Source organism: Zonotrichia leucophrys, chromosome 1A, assembly GCF_028769735.1.
Source record: "Zonotrichia leucophrys gambelii isolate GWCS_2022_RI chromosome 1A, RI_Zleu_2.0, whole genome shotgun sequence".
NCBI lineage: Eukaryota > Metazoa > Chordata > Aves > Passeriformes > Passerellidae > Zonotrichia > Zonotrichia leucophrys.
The window spans coordinates 45,748,753-45,774,319 of record NC_088170.1 but is presented as its reverse complement, the minus strand read 5'-3'; the positions used below and the strand labels follow the sequence as shown (position 1 = coordinate 45,774,319).

Below are 25,567 nucleotides of genomic sequence, written 5' to 3'. Positions count from 1 at the left end.
TGGCTTGCAACTGGCCACAGGCTTTGTGTTTGGCTGACAGCAAGGTCCTCTTTACCTATCTGGCTTTGACTGCCTGGACTTGTCTTACCCTGTGTTGTTCTGACAGGAGATTTGTTCTGACTTGTAAAAGCATATATCAAATTACAAAATAATAAATTTTATCTGCCTTATTATAGCTCTTGCTTAGTTTTGTGCAGTTGTATGGTGGATGTATGCTTTGTATTTAACAAATACCTATGACATGTACTTAGTGTAGAGTTAACTAGCTCTAACCCTAGACTAAAATGGAACACAGAAGAATAAAGACATGTGACCATAACACACCTTGGAAGTACTGGCACAGGATGGTACTAGAGGCCTATGAACAGCTCACCAGTGGCCAATTATTGATCATCAAATAGTGTGGGTTTGAGAGCAGAGTGAAAGCAATTCTAGGGGCAACGCTTTGATATACATTATGCTCCTTTTGCCCATCTCAACATCCTGAAAGTAATATATTGTGGGGAATTCAGGCAACCTATTGTGTAATGTGGGCGTCACACCTCACTAACAGTATGTCTCTTATGATTTTAGGCCCTTAATGGAGGGTAGCCTGGGTGTCTTGCAAAATTAGTGGAGCTCTGACAGAGCAATCTGAATGTTTACCTGAGAATTGTGTTCTTTTCATTGATTATGTAGAATATAATGTGTGCTCCCAACTTAAGCATTTTACCAAAATTATCAGTTCTACTTCTTGTCATTTCCCTTCTTTTTGACAGCTGGGTCCTCAGTGGTAAAAGTGTTAACTTGAAGACTCGATTTTTGGAGGTCGTTCAGATTTCCTTCTCTCTGCATCCTTGCTTTGTTTCCATTCTGGTTGACTTTCACTCTTTCTTATTTACTAGCCTCTTTACACCATATAACCAAATTTTTTTAAGTAACTTTGCCATCTGTAATCCAGTGTCCTTCATTTTTCTGAAAAGCTGGGAAGTGCATGGCATTTATATTCCAAAGATGTATTTAAACTATAAGTAAAATGACTAACCTGTGTTTCAGGTGTGTTCACTGAGAGATTTCTTGATGCTTTTGGATGTATAAAGATGACTCTTCATTCTCTAACAATGAATGCCATGAAATGCTGAGCTCTAGATCTTTCTTTCCTTGCATGAGCGAGTGCTTAAAATCCTTGACAGATAGCTTTTTTCTCAAGTTAAAAGTGTTTAGCCGTTGATGAGGTTTTTTGACATCTGAGTTTAAAGTTAAATAAAAGTCTTCAAGGGAATCTGTGAAATTTATACTGAAAGAAAATTGAATTTGGAGTCTTCAGCCTTTGTTTAGAAAACACAATAACTTTACACCAGGTGGTGTACAATATCTGATTAATGCTGTTGTGGTTGATGTGATCTGTAACAATAGCAAATGGGTTTTTCAGGTTTCCAAGGAAACAGTGCAATGGGGGCATATGAGGGCATGATTATACATGTGTATGTATAACAATTTCTTAAAATATAAAAGCAGCAAGATTGGGGGTGGTCTAAATATCCATATTTATCAGGGAGCTGTACCCAGCCTAGCTTTTCCCATACAGCAATGAAAAACCTTTCACCTGCTCTAACAGAGCCTGAATTTTGCTTTGTACCAAGCTTTTGTACTGTCAGCTAGCCATGGTGTCATTTGTTTTCTCACCTGCCCAAATAATGATTGTCACTTCTTCCTAAAGGTCGTTCACTGTATAACCACAGAACAAATTCCACTATAAAAATAATTAATATCTACGGCATTAAATACAGTCCTTAAAATAGAAAAGACTTTACTGAGTGCTTTTCCTTGTAAGATTTATGTACCCAGTTGGAGATGTGTAGGCGGGCTGTTTTTATGAGAAGGAAGGTTTGGTCAGAGTATCACTTTCTCTGGAGCTGCCAAAATAAGAAAATGTAAACATAGGTAAGGGGAAAAATATAAAAGTTGTCATGGTAATTGTATATCTGATCTGCAGGAGCCTGGACTGGCAGTACATAGTACAGAGTTTTGAGCCCTGATTTTAGGAACTGCCAGACTTCAAGTAAATTTATTCAGTTGAACTGTAATATGGTTGTAGGGAAAATTTCTTTCAAAGCCAAAAGGACTGATGACCTTGTTGTTCAGTCTGTGTTGTACATGTTATTTGCTTCAGCTTAATCTCAAGTTCATTATGACTCTTCTTCTGAATTGTCTGTTTATCTCCAGTTGTTGAGTGCATACAAAGCGTTTGCTTTTATCTTCTCCTTGATCTGTGTGTTGACACAGGATATGCCATAGTAATGCTGAAGGTCAGGCAAGATTAATCTTGACAAGCTGTGTCATTCTGACACTTGCCTCAGTGATTATATTTGCAATAACCAAAAGGCATGCCTGTAGCTTTTGTTAATCTCAACTGTAATGAAGTATGCTCTTTGCAATTTATTTGTATACTGCAGATGTAGTAGAAGGAGTTATGCTTCCTTGGTTCTAGAGGAATAAAAATTGGAAAATTATTATATGGCCACCCTTGCATTTTGCGTGTCTTCTAGCAAACATAAGAATGAGTATGATTGATTAAATCTGGTAAATGATGAACAAAAATTGTAATTTTAGTCCTTATGAAATTACTGTTCCTAAGACAGTAATTATATTAGCTTACTAAAATTTTTTCTTCAGATTTTAGATGAATAAATTATATAACTCTGTATGAATTGATACAAAGTGATACGCTGTGATGAGACTTCTGTGTTTCACCCATAGCTCAGGGCGAAAATTGTATGTGCACTTTTTCTTGCATGTCAATAAAGGCAGGGTTGTGTTGAAGGAAGTGAAAAATTAAAATGATACCAAATGCCCTGATAGCAAAATTTCTCCAAATTGACCTCTTTCTAGTTCTCTTTTTAGTTAAAACATTAGTCTGTCCCTACTGATATAATTTTCATTCATGTCATTGTGGTTCAATTACACATCAGTAATAATTTGCTATTGTTTTCATAGGTAGTTGCTTTCAAGTCTTTACTGATTTTTGATGTTGATACCCTTCACAAATACACTTCAGAACTGAAATAGGTTGGCTTCCTCTGAGTTTCCTGTTCTCAAGAATGCATATATACTTGCAAACACATAAAATTTTTAAGTAGTACTGATAATAATCTGTTTGAATGTCTAAGTTTTCATTGTTTTTCTCTTCATTTTCAGGTCTTGCAGTTTCTCTTCAGTTGCTTCATGGAGACATAGAACAAATTAGGAGGGAGTATACATCCAGATTTACCCATGGAGTATCCATAACAAGGAAACTAGGTTTTTCCAATATTATAATGCCTGGTAAGTTGAAGAGAAAACTATCCTGCTAAGCAGTAAAAGAAAGAGCTTATGAGAAATTACTTGATTTTCAAATGAATACTGTATTCTGAAACTTCTTAAACAGTTCCCAAAACTTGTATATTACTATTTTTTCATAAAGATAGAAGAAAACTGGGTCCCAGTGGCCCCGTTACATTTTTAGTTGCTATGCCAGTGTCAAAATGCTTATGGCTATAGGAGCCTTGTTTTGAGAGATGGAACCCCACTTTGTAGAGGTGAAGATGACTGAATGCAAGACTGCTGAGCCCTATGCAGTTAAAAAGATAACCAGCAGAAGCAATTCATAGGAGCTGGTAGCTTTTTAAATAAAGACTCACAGAATTTCACTGATACTGTACAGCTTCTGCTTTCATGAGGTTTGTGTCTCCAAAATGGAGATGACTGGAAATGGACAATAATATAGATGTAGAGACTTCATTTTGTGTATATTATATGACAAAATAGGCAAATACTTTAACCAAAGCTAAGGAAAGTGGAAAGATTGTGTCAGTGTGATTGTGAAGAAGCAAATATGGAAAGAAGATCGTAGAACAATTTATAACTACATCCCTGAAATGAAATTTTGTAAACGTTCAGTGGATTGCTGAAAATTAGTAAGCAAATGTCTCTTTAAAGGCAAAGCATACTTTCAAGCAGATCAGTTTGGCATGATTATGGTGTTAAGTTGTTGCTGAGAAATGTTGCAGGGAGGAGCTCACATCTTAGTTTCAGCTGAGTCCACGCATACAGTCTTGACATTCTCAAATGTAAATCATCCCCATGACTTTCAGGTTTTTAATAGGGACTATCTTCTTCATATAAAGATCTGTCTTTGCATTCCTGTGGACCTAAATCAGAAGTAAACTAGGGTTCTGAGGCAAGAATAAATAAACTTTCATACTTCACTAATCGAGGAGGTCTTAAACAGGCATTTGAAGCTCAGTAATGAGGCTCAGCTTTAGCTGTGGGCATGTCTTTCTCTTGAACTTCTGCCTGAAACTTGACAACTGAGAATTCACTCTTGTGTGCTTACTGCCAATTAAACATCTGTCCTTCTGCATCCTTGATCAGCACTACTGGTCACTTAAAACATGCACAATAGCACAAGTTAATAAAACAGTTTCAGCACTACAGTGAAAATGGTACAACTGCAGTATTTAGTATAATAAAATGCATAAGTCAGGTGCCATTTAAATTGAAGTTAGTTTCTATATATATGCCTAATGCATGCAATTCAATTGACATTTTATAGCTTATTAGCTAGGCTTTATTTGTTGTCTTACTGTTGGATTTGAAATTTGAATGAAATGGGTGTTGTAGATAGTCTGGTAGATAGCAGTGGAAGCAGTTTTACTGAGCACACTGTAACTCCTATTAGGAATAATTTCCCCAGTTATCTATGATTTAGTGACCTGCTGCTCTGTGTTATCAAATTTGCTAAGTTCTATGAATAGATCTCTTATCCCTTCATTTTCCACTTGAGAAATAAAGCAATGTACTAAACTGCAAGAAACATGTTATAGCAGGGTACAGTGTAATCAGCTGCTGGAGGAGTTCCTTGGCTCAGTTTCAAAGAATTATGCAGGTTCACTTTGTCACTGTTTCAGTTTAAAAAATAATATATGGGTTCTGGTATACTGCTTTCTCAGTCCAATTGTATGCATACATGAGTTTAAATAATGGACAACTTCTGTGTTTGCTGGCATAGAAGGGATTTCTCCTAAAGATAAATAATCATCTCAGTCTTGCAATGATGAGTTTCAAGGACTAACCAGAGTAGTATGCCCTAGGCCCTGAAATGCCCTCAGCAACCTAGCCTTTGAAATGCTTTTTTAATTTAAAGCTCCTCTTTCATTCTATTTATCTTGTCGTGGTTTTTTTTTTTCCACAGATAAATTAGAGAACTTCATCTTTTGCCACTAGAAATGGTCATTAATTAGATCTTATTTTATATTTTTGTTGAAAGGGTGTTGCTGTGGCTAATTAGCACTTAGGTTAGTGTTGTGAATAAGACTCTCTTGAATTATTCAATAAGAAATGCTTCCTGCTGCTAAACTGCAGTATCTCTCTTAGAAATGCCATATTTTAAGTCTCTCTCCTATTCTGGTGTATTTAAACTCTCTCTGACCTTCCTTTTTTGTCATACCAATCCTTTTCTCTGTGGAGGTTTTGCTGTGAAAAGTAACTGGGATCAGCATACGTGCCAAACCAGAACTGACAATAATAGTGCATGTTTTTATAGAGTAATGCGTTTTGTGTCACTGCAGCTTGACAGGCTGAAGCCACAAATACACTGTCCAGAACCCTTGGAATTTCTTAATGAAGAATTCCAAGTGTTTTGGGAAATAAAGTAGATGGATGGAAAAAAGTAATGGCCATGATTTAAAAAGTCTGTGAAATAGGTAACTTTGTTCTAGCCAACAAAAGGGCAGGCAGTGAAAGTGTCAACTTGTGAGGATAATCAATATGCATTTTGTAGGTTTGACCAGGATTTCAGGGCAGACTCCATGCAAGCATTGGTAAATTCTCTTCCAACATTCTAGTGTGGTTGTCTGCAGATATACAGCCAATATTCTCAGGAAGCTTTGTACAACATTGAAGGACATCTGTGCTTGCACACTGAGTTTCTGTGTTCACCACTTCCTGACAACTGCATCATTATTAATATATAAAATTCAGCATTTGATATTTACAAATGTAGTATACTTTTGAGGAGCACTCTAAGTTAAACTTACATACATAATAAGTAATGAAATTTGAAAGCCCTTTTTCTATGCATACTTTAACCAGCTTTTTTGCTATTTTATGTAGTTCAGTATTATGGAATCTCTTTTCAAATTTGACTTAGAGCACCTGTATCAGCGCATGCCTTCAGTGCTGTTCATGCTCATGTGTTATACATGTGCATGTACATGTTCTTTGGCCCCAATGTGGAAAATATCTAATTCTGTAAATGAGCCTGATCACTAATATGTGTTGCCTGGAGTTTTTAGAATTTGAATAAACCCTAGCACAGCTGTTTGTCTAAATGAGGACTTAACTGGCTTCACTAGATGCCCACTCTGCCTCCTAGTTGTAAATAGATTAAACTTTTGTGTGGTAAGCATACATACAGGTGCATGTCGTCTTTTGTTGTGCATTCCAGATCAGAACTGCATCTGCTTTACTTCATTTAAGCTACACTGTTCTTAACAGGGCTAAGTCTATTACAGGTAGTTTACTGGTAGTTGTTGTCTTAACTACTTGGTACATTCAAAGACCAAATCCATTCAGTGTGATACATAAGCACTTAAAAGTGTCTCATCTTCTTCCTGTAGAATACTTTTTTCACTAAGCAATTCAGTGAGGTCCAAGCCTTCCTTCCTGGAATTTTACCTACAAACTTCCTCTGTGCAGCTTCGTCTATAGTAATATGACAAGATAATTCTGACTTAAAACAGCTAGGGATTTGATGTTGAAAGGCTCCATGACTTAGAGACAGCAGCTCAAAATGTCTTTATCTGTAAAATGTACTTTGGTGTGAAAACCATTGGCCTGTTGGCTGACATCTCAAAAGACTTTCTCAGGTGGATATCAGTTAGCTGTCCTTTTTTTCAGCTTATGATCTGAACTGGTGCCATTACCACTACTGCTAGCTGATCATGACATGCTTTGATTTAAGGATAAGAGTTAATATTTCTTCCTTTACATCCAAATTATTAAACTCATATGCTATTAGAAGAGGTTAAAGAATTGGTGCATCCCTACAATGGTTCTACATTGACCAGTGTTTACCTTGTACACAATCTTAGTGTGGTATCTGTACTGGTATCTCGAACTGGGTTAGTCAGTCCTGGAGAAGTCTTGACTTGTAATAATTAACCTGGAATTTTTTGGTCCTTTTCTATTTCTGTGATAAATTTTGACAAATGTCATTGCTAAAAACTCTACATGCAGCTGTACTATTAAGCTTTGTATAGGAACTTTCATTCTTTCGAACTTATTTGTCCAAGATTAAAAGCTGCATTTTGTTTCAACATTGTCTTTTTCTTTTTTGCATTTTAGCAGATAAAATAAGGTGCCTGGGATATTGCTGTGCTTTTAAGTTTCCTATGTTAAGCTTTCATATGCTTAATTAAAGAAAAGTAACTGAATTTTTTTCTTATCACTCTGCATTGCTTTATGTTTGTCACCTTTTAACTTCATTAGATGTCCTTTTGCTGTCCAGTTAAATCTCATCAGATCCCATCCTTCAAAGCTACTAAAACTACTAATCGTACTTTCATCTGGATTATTAAAAGGCCTTTTCATGTCCAAGTACACACCAACCTTTCTTACTATTTTCAGAAGCTTTTTAAAATAAAGCTAGAAATAGAATGTCTTTTTATACAAATGGTCTCAAAAAATGCTATCTTTGTGATAACATTCGTTATCAATTTTGTGATTTTTGACTAGAGACAGTCATTCTTTAAAAGCATAGAAAAAGATTCTGCAAAAATGTAAAGGAAGCTATGGAATATGTTGTCTTCATCATGGTAAGCGTCTGTATCTGCCAGTGAGCTTGGAGTTAGTAAAGAGCTGTAGATTCTAGGAGAAGAAATCTATATCTGACATGTTTCAGCATTTTTCTTCCTTTAGCAATGGAGTGAATTTTCCCCAACTTTTCTTTATACCATATGAAGTACAAACAGTTTAAATTTAACTTCTGCCACTGGATATATTAGTTACACAAAATATGTTTGAGCAATATGGTGGAGTAAAGACACCCTGCATTTTGACCTTTCACAAAACTGTAGTACTCTAGGAGGAATATCCTCTGCTTTTCAAATCCTATTTTAATACTATTTAAAAACTTTAATCCTATCTTTTGAAGGAATTAACATTTATACAAGTCACTGGAGAAAAGAAGGGCATGATGTATTTGGTTAGACAAGTGCAAGGAGCTTGTGTATTGTTTTCCTTCTCCTTTCCATCTCCTCTGTCTTGTTTTTTTGGTTCATTAGAAACTGAAGGAAAAAAATAGAAGAAAACTATGGAAAGGGAAGACAAGCCAGAATTTAATTGTATTTCCCTTAATTTAAATTTTCTGGAAATGAAAAATGGGGAAAAGAGTTTTCTGCAGTTTATGATATTTGAAGAATAAGCTGGCTTTCTACTGAGTATAGAATAAGAAGCAGTGATGCATGGGAGGTGTATGCAAGGATCGTTATGGCTTGGAAGTTTTTCTTTGATAAACTGGGTATGGAACACTGGCAAACTAACAAATGAATGTGTTAGTTCTGTTAAAGCAAACAGTCTTTCACAATTGGGTTGGAAATATTTTCTTTATTTTGAAGTTTGACAAAGTCAACAAGTCAAAGTTTTCTGTTGAAAAAAGTTTGCAATTTTTTTATTCCTCGCTTGTTTAAAGCAGCTTGTTTTACATTTCATTGATAGAAGGAAGAGAAAAAAAAGTCGCAGAACAATTGGGTATTACGTGGTAAATGTACAATCCATTTGAGATATGAAAGTATTTGAGAATTCCTTGTAAAGGGCATTTCATTTGCTTAATCAGATGTTTTCTGGAGAGTGTGTCTTAGAGCTTGTTGAATATTTCTGTAGTAAAGCTGAAAATGTAGATAATGTTTTATTGAAAAATGAAAGTAAAATAACTGAGGAAAGTACTAAAAAAATCAGTTTATTCATCTCTGATTTAAATGTTCAAGTCTACTTAAACAAATAATAGGCAGTGATGTTACCAAAGTGACCAATGCTCCTAAAATCCTAACATATGCAGAGTTGTTTTAATTAAGTTTCCCATCTATAAACAAGAATACTAGTCATAATATATAAAGTAGCTGCTAGTATATAAATAGTAGAAATTGCCTTAATTTTTTCTGCCTCTTCCCTATAATATACTTAAATACAGACACACAACCTGCCCCAAATAATTCTTTGTCAAGTGTCACCCAGGAAAGTCTCAGTCTGAGTTTTCCTTTGTATGTATATATTTAAGGACTAAATAAAACATTTTCTCATTCTTGAGTCGTGTATATATTAATTATAAATATTGTGAATGTGTGCAAAACTTGCTTGGTTGTTCTGTGCCTCAGTGATGGAGAAGTGAAGGTCTGCTCAGTGGGGAAAAAGCACTCAACAGAGAGCTGACTGGTGGCTGTCACAGTCTTTAAAACTCAAACAAGTTCACTGGCAGCTTCAAGCATGTCAATGAGATTTGCCCCCCTTTTTGAAAGTGCTGAATATATTCCCTGATAAGCAGCCAGTCAGTCTTTCAGTATCTTCTAGAATGCAAAACAAAAAGGAAATTGTTTCAGTAATGGGATTTCATTTCCTACAGTGATGAAATTCTTTGTGAAATGCAGCATGCCTGTGTGTCCTACTAAACTGCTGTCCTCAAGAATCTGCCCTTCTCTCAGATAACATTCTTCTGTATTACAATTTTCACAAATGATCCTAGATTGCTTTACTTGACTTTTTTAAAATTAATTTTTGCTTTTAAATTAAATGTGTAATAAATCAGGGAGGGAAGGCAAGAGAAAAGAATAGCTGAGTGAAGACCTGCTGGTCAAACTAAAGGACAACAGGGAAATGCAGAAGCAGTGAAAGCATGAGTAGGTGTGCTGGGAAAAATATTGGGATATTGCCCAGTTGTGTAGTGATGGGGTCAGGAAGACTAAGGCAAAGTTGGAGCTGAAATCAGCAAGGGAATGCAAAGAAAAATAAGAACTTCTGTAGGTATTTCAGCCAGAAAAGAAAATAAAAGCATACTCCTTGTGATCAGCATGACTGCTAAACCGGTCTCATCAGATGAGAAGAGAAGGCTGAGGTACTCAGCAATATTTTTGCCTCAGACTTCACTGTAAGTCTCTCTTCTCAGCCTCACAAATCTGTGGATCTCAAGGCAGGGACTGAAGGGAGCAAAGTTCCTCCCTCTGTAGGAAAACAGTAACACCTGAGGAACCTGAACATACTTAAGTCTGTGTGACCTGGCTAGATGTATGCCAGGGTCCCACAGGAATTGGCTGATGTGGCTGCCAAGCCACTCTCCTTGCTATTTGAAAAGTCATGGCAGTCACATGGAGTATCCAGTGACTGTAAAAAAGGAAACATTGCATCATTTTTATTTTTTTTTTAAGGTAGAAATGTCAACACAGGGTGCCCAGAGAGAGTGTAGCTGTCCTATGCCTGGCAAGATTTAGGAAAAATTGGAGAGGGATCTGAGCAACCTGCTCTAGTTGAGATGTCCCAGCTCATTGCATGGAAGTTGGACTATGAAATCATCAACATTCAACTGCCAGAAGGGGATTAGCAAGACAGAAAACTTTACTAAGCTTCCTTAGCACTCTCCTCAAGTTAAAAGTTAAAATCACCTTCTGCTGCTTTTTTTTTTTAAATATCCTCCCACTGGCAGTTGCTACACAACTCTTTTCCCATTCTACAAAGTATTTCTAAGGATCTTTTTTCTAGAATGTTTTCATCCACAAGATTTACATTCTGGGTTAATACCATTTTGTCTGTGCCACAGCCAGAGATTTTAAATCCCTACAACTGAAAAATTTTAAGAGCTGTTCAAGATATATTCAGAGTATAAAGCATCTCGTTAGCCCCTATTTTACATAGATGAACAGGAACTCCCTTTAAATGAAATTAGGGTTTTTTGCCCTTTTGCAATTCATGATTCTGAAGGTCCTACAGTTCTGAGCAAAGCTTACAAAAAAGCAGTTCCAAACAAAAGCTCCTAGTAAGGTCTCTATACTTATTTTTAAATTAGTGGCTGTTGTCAGTACAGCAGTAACTATCAGAGATGCTTGTTCAAATACAGTCATGCTGTGTTTTGTTACCCTACTAAATAATAAAATTGAAATTTATTTCACTAGAAAGCTTTTTGAGGCTAACTGGCAAACTGAACTCCTGTTTCTAGCGAAGACACTACCTTTGATCTTTGACAGCTGTCTTCTGCTTGAAAACCTTGTTTCATATTAACATGCTACAAGAGATTCTGTAGTTCTAAATATGTTTGAAGTACAAGAAAAGTCTTGTTATAATATCCATGTTGCAGTTGCAATTCACAGGTTTGTCAGTGTAAGTTTAAAAACAATTTTGTGATGAAAAATCATTTCTTTGATGCTTAGGTTAGGTGCAAATGTTTCTATAAAAATAACAGTACAAATGATGGATTCATACAAAGGCTCTCCTGAGGCTTGTACTGATCTGACTTTCTCCTGACTAGTGATTACCTGTGTTGTTCCTGTCAGCTGAGCTTAGTGGGTGCAGTGAAGCCTCTCTGAGCTGGGGGCAGTTTGCACACAGGTCCAGCTTGGGAGCAGCAGGAGACCAGAGCTTGTACACAGGTCCTTGAAAGTGATGATGGGGCCTCCAGCCTATGAAGGAAAGGGAGCCTGCAGAGGCATCCCATAATAAAACTCTGCAGTGGCCATAATAGGTCCCTGAGCACACCTTGTCATCTCCAGCCTGGAAATTACTCCTGGCTCTTTTCTCTTTACTGCTTATTTAATATTTGTGGTTTGTACTTGGCAGGTTGAAAAAGGCCAACCCTATTAACTGCATCCTCCAGCAGTCTTCTTGTGGTTGTTTTTGACTTTAATTGGCCTTTCCTCCTGTTCCTAATATTAGATTTTGCATGTAATTGATGCTGATCAGGTGTCTGTCCCTTGCCCCCATTCTGCCCTTGTACAATTCACTGCTAGTTGGATTGAAGTGATGAAGCTTTTGCTTCATAGGTCAGAATTTTTGAGCTATAATGTACCTGGTAAGCCCCTACAGCTGGGACAAGGGGAATTTGGAGCTCTTCCTCTCTTAGCCCATGGAAAATGCTTTCAAGATAATTTTGCCACATTAAAGCTGTGATGTATTGGCAGGACCATATGATGGGGCAGGTACTGCCAATGCTGTGCTGTACACTTTTCTATTTAGCAACTCAGACATTTCAATTCAACACATTTCATTTACAATTAAATTCACATACCAGAGTGGCTGTCCATGCAGAATGTGCACTGAAAGCTTGTGCTACATCAAAATGTTGTGTCTGTATTCACACCACTGCAGCTTGACTTTGTTGTTGTTAAATTCTGTGAAAAATCAGTTTCCATATGGCTTTAACCCTCGCTTAATACTAGAAGTTCTTGTAGGAATTTGTGAGCCTGCTTTTGGTGAAAAGGTGAAATCATAGGGTGCTAACTAAGTCCCAAAGTGTTGGGCTTATTGGGTCCCTTCTGTAATGAGGACAGAATATAACCCTTTTCAACACATTCAATTGCATGATTGTCAGATGAACAAACAACTTCCCTAGATACACTCCTTGGTCCTCACAGTTCTGTTTTTTCCAAGAAACAGCTTATTACTTTCCACTCTCATAGGGACCAACACCAACTTTTTTATGTCTTCTTTGTTGTTCACCATCTCACACCCAATGTACAGCAATCCTCTGTCTTACCTATGCTGGTTGTAACATGTTAACCTCATTTTTTTCTTGAAATAATGTTTAGAAAGTAGCTTTACCAAGATAAACAGCTTTTTAATCAGTGAAATCATTCAAATAACACAGAAATGCAACACAAGGCTTCTTTAATTTGCTTTTCTCCAGCATCTGTTGACTCAGTTCATAATCTACATGAAGTATCTTTGACTTCTAAGGAGACGTAGGTGGTTTATCTTCACAGAAAACGTTTATTTATTTTAAATGTGTGTGATTCACTATTTGATAGTCATTTCTTACCCAGAAAACTGACAGTCCTAGACAAAGCTGATTTATGGTGGGATTTGACTCTGGCTAAGGATGTTACTCACTGGGTGTTGCTCTCTGCATGTTCATTTCACAGTCTGGATGCCCTAAATTCAGACAGGTGAAAGTGACCTGTAATAACAGGGGCCAGGGAATGGAAATGAGCAGGGAGAAATGAGCTGCCCTTTGTTTTGAAACAAATACTTTCAAGCGGTCTAGATCTTTCGTACCACTCAGTGTCATTATAGGTGGAGGTAGCTTTGTCACTTCAAAAGCTGAGCACCTTTTTTAATATTGTTTTCAGTTGCTTATTCCTGTACCAAACTTTATGCTGAAAACAGCCATTGGATGTTTTCTCTTCCTTGGAGAAGGAGACACTGTATTTCTCAGCAGAGAAATGGGCTGGAATTAGTGTGTTGCTTGTTAAATCCCATCTAAAGCCTCTGTCTGATAGAGATTTAATTCTGTAGGTATGTTTCAACCAGTAATTAAAATCTGACGTACTGTGCTGTTTGAAATGTGCCCTTCCTATTTCTGTGTTGATTCCTCACATTTGGTGAAGTGTAACACTGTAAAGTCTCAGTACACATACACCTGTAAGATTTATTTCAGTCATGCAGGTAAGTTTAGCAGAAGATACCATTTGTGCTCACCAAAGTCTGCCTCAGAACTCTGATATTCAGCTGGACTTGACCTTTCAGTGCTACTTATGGTTGTAATTGAGTACCTTAGTGACAAGGAGTTGATTTAATCTGTCTGGTTGACTGATGAAGGCAAAGATCCCACAGAAAAATGATGCATATTCTGATAATCAAATGTGTAATTATAGTTACCCTAAATAAGAAAGATCAATTAAAGGAATTTAGATATGTTCAGCAATGTGCTGCTGCTTGAATGCTTTATAGAGGATTTTGAATGTTTTTTATGGGAAGTGGTACCACAAAATAATGCCCTAACTTAATTTAAACAGACAATTTTAATTTTTGGAGTGAGAATTTCTGTTAAGGAAGATGGAAAAATGGCATTTTTGTAAGAGCTGACTATGCACCTAAGAGTATGGTAATTACCCCCTGATGCTCTCCCAGCCTCCAGCTATTTTCAACTCAAGGGATTTCCTGAGTCCTTATGATTGCCATTTTCATATCCTATAGCTGATTTTTTTTTTTCACAATTTCTCCATCTTTTCCTTTCATCATTTTACGTTACTTACATTCATAACATCCTTTGGAAATCTTTGTGTTTGTATTTGGGTTTTGTTTTGAGATTGCTTTTGTGTTTGGTTTTGGGGGTTTTTTGGTTTTTTTTCTTACAAGGCCATCACATGAATAACCATCACCTTTTGCTTATTTTAAACCTGTTTCCCACCAAGAACCAGAGCCTGATCTGGTGGTTGCTCTCACTTACTAGTAATTCAGCTCTTTCATCCTTGACTTCAGACACTCTTAAGTGAACACTATTTGTATTTGTTCTGTTGTTTCTGTCTAGCTGTGTTCTAGCCTCTGCCCATGATTGTTTCAGCAGGTTACTGATAATAAGGTAATACAATGGCAGATTTGCCCCCTTGTTTGTGGGCATGGGTCTTGAGGCATCTGTGATATGGCAATTTCTTCTTTAAACATTTTTATCATTTAGATTGGGCTTTGGAGGAATCATTTAATTATTTTGCATCCAGTGATGTAATAATATTATAAAAATATTAGATGAACTATAGCAAGATCATTGTTTCTGTTACTTAAAAATTACGAGAGAGTTGCATTAAAATGTAAGGAATGTGAAACATGAGAGTATTGTGGAAAGTTCAAGCATGTCAAATTCTACTTGCAAATTAAAATGCAGCTAGAAATTGAAGATGCATTAATTATTTATGTTACATATATTATAATTATTTTACCCACAATACAAGTACACATCCCATGGTTGCCTTCCAAGTGGCACACCTATAAATATACCAAACTATCACACTTTCAGCAGTGCTGAGTGAAAATCTGCCTTATTAAAAGATGAAATTCCCTTTTCACTAAACTTGCATTTCTCTAGATGAAAACATATATTCTCAATTTCTGTTTCAACAAAGTCCAGAAATAAGAATTGTAGAAAATTCTTCTAAAGATGATGCTGTTCATCCTTCATTGTTCTGCCTTTCACAAGGAATGTCCATTTGCTTCAAAGTAGTTCTGGTAACCTTGTTCAAGAGTTGGATTTGTTTACACTCTTCACAAATAGGTTCAGCATCTTTAAACAGAACAGGGGCTTCCCTACCATGGTACTTGAGTCACTACCAGTACTGCTTTTACCCCTGCCAGGTCCCCACTGCAGCCACTCTTTCCTCTTTTCATCAAACTTTGCAATTTGTGTCAACTGAAGCTAAAATAAAATTACTATTGATCTAGTCCATATGATCTGTTTGTGTTCTGACAGACTGCTTAGTGTGCTACTGCATGAACGTGCAAAGAATTTAAATTTAGCTATGCCAGCAGTCCTTGTGCATACCATATGGTACTTAGGTGGTGTCTGTATTGGATTTGTTGTTTAAATGTCCTGATGAAGAGTCTAATTTCTAAGAAGACTTTCCAACAAGCAAAAAATAAGCTAACTAAGCAAACTTTTCCCTCAAAAGCTTTGGAACACCCTATTAATGTAAAATATATTGAGATTTTTTTAGATTACAAATTGTAATGTTCATAATCTGGGAAGACTGCCCTTCTAATGGAAAGAACACCAGCTCTTGGTTTTCCCTTTTGCAAAATAATACATTTCCTGTTAAGATTAAGCAGAAGAAAAGTCGTAATCAATTAAACAGAGATCTGTAGCAATTACAGATGAAAGGAAATACATTAATATTGCCTTAGATTAGAAGAAGAATTAAGTGAGGTGAAGCTAGACACTGGCTGCTGTATAGCTCAAGGAGCCAATGAAAAGACCAAACAGACTCAACAGATGAGTAGAAGCCCCTAGAACTGGTTTAGTATGGCAAATAATCTTTGGGTATTGAGAGGGATGAACATCCTTTGCATTTCTTGGTTTATGAGAACAATTATTGTTTAAAATCCAAAAATGCGGATAAATTGTGGGTGCAGCACTGTCCTTTGTAAGATATCATGAAAATCCACTGAAGTACTGAAAGCAAAAGTAAGCAATTTGGGCTGAGTTTTGGACACATTGTTCTGGTTTTGTTTTTTTAATAGGTGAAATGAGGAATGATTTATATATCACTGTAGAAAGAGGAGAATTTGAGAAAGGAGGGAAAAGTGTGGCCAGAAATGTGGAAGTGACAATGCATGTGGTGGACAGCAGTGGTCAAATTTTAAAGGTATCTTTGTTTTATGTTTTTCCTTGCTGTAGTTAATTTTGATATACTTTTTCACGTGTAAATCCTCTTTTGTGGCACTGATTGAAGAATACAAAAATGCTTTGGAAAGGACATGTTTATCTTTTGCTGTCTTTAGGTATTCAAAGTGTTTCCACTTGGCTTAAAACATTTATAAAAATGTCTATATTAAACCTTAGTATATATTTGTTTTATTTCTGTGATGAATTGCATGATTGGGATAAACCTGTAAAATTGCCAACTAAATAACTGATGATTCCATTAAAATGTTGGAAAATGTTGAAGCAAGATCCAGTTTGGAAAAATTTTGTATTTCTTAAAAATTCTTCTTAGAAATATGCAATTTTTTATGTTACACAGAACAACTTTTCTTGATAATTGTGAACTTTGTGTCTGATTTTAATAAATTAGGGATTCTTGCTGCAGAAGTCAGCACCATGTATCAGTAAAAAAAAAGAAATTAATATTCCTTTTCATCTTCAAATTTTATTGTATGAGGCTGGTGATGGCTTACAAACATGCAATGGTTTAAATTTTAATTATTAATAAATGACTGTTTCTCAACATTTTACTATACCAGAGATTTCTGTTCACATTCAAACTTTTCCTTACATATTTCTTCATGGTTTTTGTTTTGTTTTAAATTTAAAAGTAGTATTTTCATATGTTCTGCATGATTTCATGGTTTGTGGGGTAACAAAATGAAGAAAGCCTGGCTCAAATTGTGTGTTCGTGTATCTGAAGTGAAATTGTGCTTATTGATCCATGGCATCCAGTATAGACACATTTTATATATATAAACATAAGTGTGTGTGTATGTATTAAACAAAAACATGATATTGAGATTATAATTGCAAAAGCTGCACCTTACCTTTCCCACAGAGAATTAATAGATAACCCCAAGTCAGGACTTTAGACAAATCCATTTGTCTGCCTTGCTATGGGGAGTCCATCATGGGTGGTGTAAAGGCAGCCAACACTTTGCTTCCTCCTGGTCACAGAATCCACATTTATTTTCTAATCCTGGGACATACCACTGATAGTGCCAGGGTTACAGGTTTATTTCAGATGATTGAAGATCCTGAGCCTGGGCTGTCCTGGTCTCAGTTCCATTCTTTGTTGCTGGGACATAACATTGGCAGAACTGTGTTGTGTCATGGGAATCCACAACGCGTGTGTTGCTTAAACCTCCCTGATCACCCAGTACACCCCGATAAACACTTCTGCTCTAAATTATGTGAATGATTCTTGCTGTTTCTAATTTTCTAATTGCAAGTATAAAAACCAGTGCTGCCGTTTTTGAGGGTTATAAGATACTGAACATTGTACCACATTTGGCATTTATGTTAGGAATGTAAACATTAAATAATTTTCCTTGGAAGAGCAGTCCTTGATGTCATTTTACCAGTGAATTAATCTATCCTTAATCATGTTTTTCCTTCACTAGGATTTTATCTCATTTGGCTCCGGAGAGCCACCAGCCAGCGAGTACCATTCTTTTGTGCTTTATCACAACAATGGCCCCAGGTGGGCTGAGCTGCTGAAGCTTCCCATTCCTGTGGATAAGTTCCGAGGCGCTCACATCCGCTGTGAATTCCGGCACTGCTCCAGTGAGTGCTGCTCATGACTTCTGCTGGCCCTCCCCATTAGGGCTGCAGTCAGCACACGAATTTCCATAACACCTCAGGGAAAAGACACCTGCATGATCTTTTCTGTAATGCTTCTTTTACTAACAAAATTCTAAAATTTTTAAAACATTATGGAACATTTTAGAGATGATTTTGAGGTAAAAATTGCTGACTGGTTCTACATTTTGCATTCCAAGGCATGAAAGAAAGGTTTCACAGAGGAGGATAAACTTCTATATGTTGCTAAGATTGCATACTTGGTGGCTTATATTATTTGCTACTAATATACACTAAATTATTTCAGAATACTCCCTTCTGATTTAAAGTGAGATAAAAAAGGAGATGATGTGCAAATTGAAACAGCAATTCAAGATAGTCTTCATCTGACTAGCTGCAGCTCCAGTGTACTTTCTTATGTTGCATTGTATACATTTATTTTGTCTAAAAAAGTATACTATTAACTGCTGCTATTTATACATGCATTTCAGCAAAAGAAAAGGGTGAGAAGAAGTTGTTTGGCTTTTCTTTCGTGCCCCTGATGCAGGAAAATGGGAGGACTCTGCCAGATGGCACCCATGAACTAATTGTACACAAGGTAATTTGAATTAGCAGTCATTAGCAGTAATGATTCCACTGGAACCTGCTTTAAATGTCCAGAGACATTAAGTTGAGAAAGTCTGTATTGATTATCAAATAAATGATAATCTTGTCACCATTAAAATATCCATTGCTGATTGTTTAATATTCACCTTCCTGATATAAACTGCAATTGAATCTAGGTATGTGTTTCAGTACGTTGGTTTTCCTAAGTCCTACCGTTATATCACATTGTGTTATAATGAATTTCACAACGGTAAGTTATTTTAATTTTGTGGAATTCTCCTTCCACATATGAGAGCTGTCACTTTGTTCAGCAGATTTTATGTGCTCCCAGATAAAGTTTAGATTTCAACATGAAAATTTGTCGCTATTAATTTAATGTAACCTGTGAAAATTTGTTGAATTTGAATGCTCTGTTCTAAAACCAAAGTTGCAACAGGCAAATTGGAAATTCTTCAGTTTCTGACAGAGAAACAATGATTCATATAATTTAGAGATTTGGTCAATTGTTTTGTGCAGTACAGTTATTTTAACTGGTTGGTTTCCACAGTGTGAAGAAAATGCAAACCTTCAGGATTCTGGTCGCTACCTCAAACTCCCCTTTTCAAAGGGAATATCCCTAGGAAACAACAGCCAAGCAGTAAAAACCACTAAGGAGTCCTTCTGGATTACATCCTTTCTCTGCTCCACCAAACTCACACAAAATGGTAGGATATGTTGATTATTTAAAACATGATGAGTGTCATAGTCAGTCTTTTCCATGCCAAGCAAGCATGGATGTACTCAAAAATAGCTTATGTTCTAGTTTGTGAACTGGTTTTCTTCATAATTTTTTTATATCCAGATGGAAACAAATGGATCATGATGAACCACTGTTTTTAAGTAGTTCAAGAATGCTTTTTAGATGATCATGATATTGCAATCAAATGCAGCACTTCTGGAATCAGCTATCAAAACCCAGCTGCTTTATAAAACCTCTTAATCTGTTTGTTGTAGATTTTTTTATGAAATACTTATCATCAGCTTTAGGCTGTAGCAGTTTGTTTCTAATTAGGCATATATTGCTTTTTTGTTTCTCTTCAAGCCAACAAACATTTATTGCTACTTGAAACAGTTTATACACTGGCTAGAAGGAGCAGCAGATTTAAATACATGTGTTTACACACTCTACCAGTGCTCTGTGTAAAGTTTTTAACCAGTGTTATGTATTAAGTTCTTGAGGTTCTTGTTTACCTGCCATAACTGATCTACCTGTAACTAAAACAAAAAAACTGTGGAACAGTTTTCCAAAAATTTCTAAATATTGTGTATTTGCTTGGTAATGTGCTTCTGACCATTCTTTGATAGACCCACAATTTTATATTATTACTTTGATCTCTCTTGTGTGTGAATATCTGTGACTTTATTCATCTTGTGTGTATGATGGTAGAATTGCTAACTGCCTGCAAATTGGTTAAAGATGTTTAACAAAAACTAGAGCAGCTTTTTAAGTTGAAATAGTGCTCTTAATTTTCACCCTTTAATACCAAGTGTGCAAAATAGAACTGTGTGCACCAGTAAGTGGCTAGTTTCCTTGCACACACCCATTTTGTATTTTCATAGCAATTACCTTAGTAATGAAAGTTACTCAATGAGAGATTTTCCCAAAGGTAGCTAACAGGGAATCAGATGCTAAATTTGCTTCAGTTAAAGGCCTTGATTTAGGAAATTACATTAATCTGCTGGTACTTACACATGCATAAAAGTGCTGCCTGGAACTTACAAGTGTCTCACTGATAAATAGTTCCCTGTTGTCTGGGGTTCTAGTAATAATTTTTATTTACAGTGCAGAAGTTATTTTGTACTTATTTTAAGTAGATGTGTGGCATAGGGCATAAAATTTCCTCCTATTTTAACCATATTCTGAGTAAGAGGGTGTAGAATATCTGAATAATATTGATCCCCTTTTCAGCTCTGAAAGAGTTAACAATTATTTCAGCAGTACTTCAGAGGGTGGAAATATTTTCAATAGACAGGCTCATATTTTCTCCAAGGATCTTCTTTGGGAAGTTCATCTTGGTGAGTTTCCAAATCCCCATTCTTTTAAACAAAAATTTGCCAAAATCTATTGCATGCTCAGAAAATGAACATAGAGCAAAGCATGTGGATATTTGGTCATGTGAGCATTACTTCAGTTATCCCTGAGAGAATGTAGCTTATGTATTAAAAACCACAGGATTAAAAAGGTCTGTGTATTTAATTTTTTTAGTAAACATTTGTATTGGTATTTTTGAAAATTGCTGGTTATTTTTTAATTTGTTTTTAAGTTTGGAGATTTTTTCTGAATGTCTCAGAGATTCACCCGTTGTTTACAAACAACAATGTTCAGTCTGAAAATGAATTAAAAATTATTCTGTTGTCTGGCTATGGGGTGGGGAAGGACCCCAAACCCAGACTTGTAAAGGGTGTGACTGAATTAGGCTGCAGCTTTACTCACTTGCTGGGAAATTTTACTCAGCTGTCATTCTCTCATTGATTGTTCCCACATGCCATCAGCTCTCATGCATCTTAAAATTATGGGGACTGGGGGATGGAGGCTGACTCCTAGTTGTTGGGATCCATAACTTCCTTACCCTGGGCACTTTGGAGGGGTTATTAGGATTATTTCCAAACAATTTTTAGAGACGTTCTAACCAGAGGAGTCTGTGCGTTCATCATGGCTGAGAACGCGTCCTTATCTAATCTTTCTGCTATTTAGTTTTTCCTTCTCTTTTCCTTTTGATCCTGGATAGCTAATCAGTTAATATTAGCAAAAAGTATACTAGCTTTATTCTATTATATTCTTAGATGGGTACTTATTTTTCATTACTCTATAAAACCCCAAAAGCGTGATTGAGAGCACAGTATTTTTCTACTGAGTAGTTACCAAAACAGTCTTCATTTTTGACATATAGCAGGGATTGTTGGCTGCAAGAGAGTTGGGATCCTTCCAGTAAGTCTGAATATTTTAGCTGTTGGCATCCGCTTGTTTCTCAGCACTGATTGGGGCATCCCTGGTCAGCAGCTGTTCAGCAGCAGAGCAACACACCATACAGCATGGCAGAGGTGAAATCCTTCTAGCTGCATTAAAAACAAACAAACAAACAAACAAACAAAAAAGTGAATCAATAAAACACAAATAGCACTGGGCAGCTTTCCAAATAACTCTAGTTATGGAGGAAGTGTTGGTGACCACAGAAGCAGCCTGTTGGAAGAGACATGCTGACTGCCAGTTCTGAAATACAGTCTTTTCCTCCTGAAGTGTAGTAGTGTCATAACAAGTCAATTTCTGATGTCTCAGGACTTATGTGAAGGAGATGGAAGATCATCCCAAACCACTTCCTTAAACTCATGATTCTAAACTTTCAATTAAACGTAGCTCTTTAGATTTAAATTGCATGCTTTGAGAGGGGACAGGTTTTATTTGGTAGGGATAACAGGTCAGGTGTAGTCTGTTTTAAATATACAGGCCTTGATTATTTTGAAGACAATGAATTGGAAATATTTTTATTCTTCAGCAAAATTACTCATCACCAGTGACTTTTTCCCTTTTCCAAAACTATGATTTCCTAGTGGACCTATTCTGGGAACAGTTTTATATTCTCATGTCTCTTACTACATTACACACTGCTATCCGTTCCCTTGTGATTCACGTCAGATTTTCTATTCATGTCATTTATGCTTGGGCTATTTGCTAATGTTATCTTAGAATGTCTTTCCTCCTTAGCACTTCCCTTGAAATAAATCCTTTGAAGTGAGTGTCTTACATTTGCTTTCTTTTTCTTTTTAAATCCCCCAACAAATCCCTAATATTGAGTGTTAACCATTTTCTACCAAGTTCCTCCAGCAGACCTGTAAAGAAATGTTTTTCCTGCTCTGAACTTATAGCTTGAGCTAATCTTGCTACTCGTCAGCTTGAGCTGAGGCTTAAAGTGTGGAAGGACATTTAATTATCTGAAAGACAAATGTAGTTCACTGGATTTGTAAATCTTGTTCCCTAAAAGTTCCTGCCAGAAAGAATAATAAGAGCTAAAATTTGTCCTTGATCTTTGGGATGTGTCTCTGGTGCATGTGTGGGACTCTTCAACACTCAGTGCAATTCAAGTATGTCTTTTTTCCATGTCAACACAGCTTGAAGTAAAGCAAAAATATAACACATAAATGCATCAAAACAGTCTGTGTCCATCAAAAGCAATTAAGGCAGCAAAATATTTGTGGAATCTTATGTTGGTTATTTGCCATTAACATCTATGGCAAAATTTGAATGTAAGTGGATATTTTTAGTGTTAATAAAGTAAAAATTATTACTTCATTTTTTGTGGGATAGAGGAACTTCCCTGGAGCAAACCAGGAAAGAGATGACACAAAGATGGGTGTTGCTCAAGTATTACTTGAGTGTGAAAACAGTCCGTGGTAGAAAGCAGCCAAAAAGATGCTGAACCAAGAGGAAAACTTGCTATTAACTTCTTACTTTAATAACTTCTGAGAACACTTCAGAAACCCTGGCTCCTTCTGACACAGTGCAGGGCAGTGATCAGCTAGACTGTAGCTTAAACTGGTGGGAGGGTTGGATGGTGATTAAGGTTTTCTGCTTCAAACCACTAGGCACTGAGAATTTCTGAAAAGCTGGTCAGTGAAGCGTGGCAGTAGTAAACTTGAATATAAAAGAGATTTGGAATTTATTTAATTTAACAGTCAAAAATATGTGTAGCTTTTACTGAATACAGCTTGAAAAGAGCTCTGCAGATGTGTCTGAGTTCAGCAAGGAAAAACTGCTGAAAAACCAAGCCAAGTTTGCAAAACTATTTTAGGATATTGAATGGTATGGGACAAGAAATAAATTCTCAATCTTATAGCAAGGTGGGCTTTTTAGTACCACTGTGAAGCAATAACATGTGCTCAAAGACTAATAAATGTAGAACTTACATTTAAGATGTATAAAAGGGCAGATACATTCATTGGGCTGTCCGTCCATGATGAATTTTATGGGAGTATTTACAAGAAACCACGGATGAAAAAAATCAACATGTAACTAATTCAGATGTGCTGTAAGATGAGTTTATAAGAGACAAATAATGCCAGAATGAACTTGTTAATATTTCTTTTCCAATTTTTTTGTTTACTATCAAGAGGAAATGCAGCAGTTCAGCAATGCAGCACATAAGAAAACATATAGATTAGAAATAAGAATTTTCAAACAGGCAAGTAAAAGTTAAAATGGAAGCAGAAAGTTGCACTATAGTGAAAGGAATTTCCTTCCTGAGCAGATGGAAATTACTACTAGATATGAAGAAATCTCTGGGATTTATCTATTTTAAAGGACTGGAAGGATGTAGAGATGAGAGTGACTTCACTAAAATCTGAGACAATTTTCTGCTAATATGTTGTTGAAAGGTCTCCTCAGTTGAGAGGGACTATGATACAACAAAGTATTGTAACTTTAATTTAAATAATTAATAAGAAATAATAGAAATTAGATTGACTCTAATGGTGGAAAAGGCAGGATATCCTAGTGGAGATTCCTGGGGATTCTTCTTTATCCAGGGAGCTGAATAGTGCTGGACAGGAGAAGCATCATATTGGTGACATGAATATGTCTAAAAGTCATTCAAGTTCTAGAATGTACATGCCAGGTGTTTACAAGAGATGTATGAGCTTGCTAATGATGTAGAAAATGATGTAATCTTATCTATAATGTAGTTATCATTTTGGTTAAGGAAGCTTAAGGACAAGGAATTAAAACTGGAGGAAGTTTGGACATACTCAGGTATTTTTTAGCTCGGTATAGTTCATTTTCCAGAAGAGATTTTTTACTCGTTAATCAAGTGGGATCTTAGAGGCATTGTGTTTGAGCTCTAAAAGGCCATAGAAACATGAGTGCTTCAAGTACAGTCGAGGTAGCAATTAGTAGATGGTTTCTGGCTTTCAGAGAGTACCTCTGGAAGGCAGCCTTCAATGGGATGAGAGAGGGCAAATAACTGTTTTATTTAAGATAGTATCTGGATGAGATTGCATGATAGAGTGGCCACAGGAGAGTGATTTTAGTGACCCAGTACCATGTTCTTATGTTTGTATTGGTGGAGCAATTGCAGAATGGAATGAAAATGTGTTCTTGGAAAGATCATATTATAGCAAATCTGAAGGTGTTTTGTTTTAATGATGCCAGATTTTGCTGAGCGAACTGTAATAGTAAAATTTAAAATATGAAAAACTGCTTTGCTTCCAACTTTAATCTTGCATTTTGTTTTTGCAGGAGATATGCTTGACCTTCTGAAGTGGAGAACCCACCCAGACAAAATTGCAGGTTGCCTCTCAAAATTAAAAGAAATTGATGGTTCAGAAATAGTGAAGGTATATACCTTTTCATCCTTTTAGCTGATATGAAGGAAATAATGTATTTCTATGTCACAGAGGCATCTTGTTAATAACACTCTTATTCTCTCCCAAAAGTTTCTTCAAGATACGCTAGACACTTTATTTGGTATTTTAGATGAAAATTCTCAGAAGTATGGATCAAAAGTATTTGATTGCTTGGTAAGTTTCATTTTGTGATCATGCTTAACACTAGCTAAAAGCCAAGTAAAACAAAAAAAAAAGTGTTGTTTTTTTTTCCTTTTTCTCTCACATTTAGGTTCACATCATAAATTTGCTGCAGGACAGCAAGTTTCACCACTTTAAGCCAGTAATGGACACTTACATTGAAAGTCATTTTGCAGGAGCTCTTGCATACAGGTGAAGTCTGTACTTTTTCTATCTGATTTAATACTGACAGTTTTACTATACTAAAAGAATCAATCATTAGGTTAAGGAAATAGTGTATCCTTGTTAAAATCATTCTACTGTTTACTTACTGCTGGTATTATTGGCCATTCATCAGAGATCTATTAGGTGCTGCTCTTCAGCAGACTTAAAACTAAGTGTACTATTGAGTCTGTGGTGATCAGTGAAATC

General features: G+C 36.1%; 1 protein-coding gene across 4 annotated transcripts in view; it reads left to right on the top strand.

The window, feature by feature from the left end:
- Nucleotides 1–25,567, top strand: part of DOCK4 (dedicator of cytokinesis 4) — a 221,933-nt gene that overhangs the window by 124,360 nt on the left and 72,006 nt on the right. For all 4 annotated transcript variants that reach the window (XM_064702645.1, XM_064702643.1, XM_064702644.1 and 1 more), the window contains exons 13-20: nt 3,178–3,303; nt 16,228–16,352; nt 17,818–17,980; nt 18,487–18,593; nt 19,149–19,305; nt 24,870–24,967; nt 25,067–25,150; nt 25,248–25,348. In XM_064702645.1, the coding sequence (XP_064558715.1) occupies nt 3,178–3,303; nt 16,228–16,352; nt 17,818–17,980; nt 18,487–18,593; nt 19,149–19,305; nt 24,870–24,967; nt 25,067–25,150; nt 25,248–25,348 (961 nt within the window). The remainder of the gene's footprint in view (nt 1–3,177; nt 3,304–16,227; nt 16,353–17,817; nt 17,981–18,486; nt 18,594–19,148; nt 19,306–24,869; nt 24,968–25,066; nt 25,151–25,247; nt 25,349–25,567) is intronic.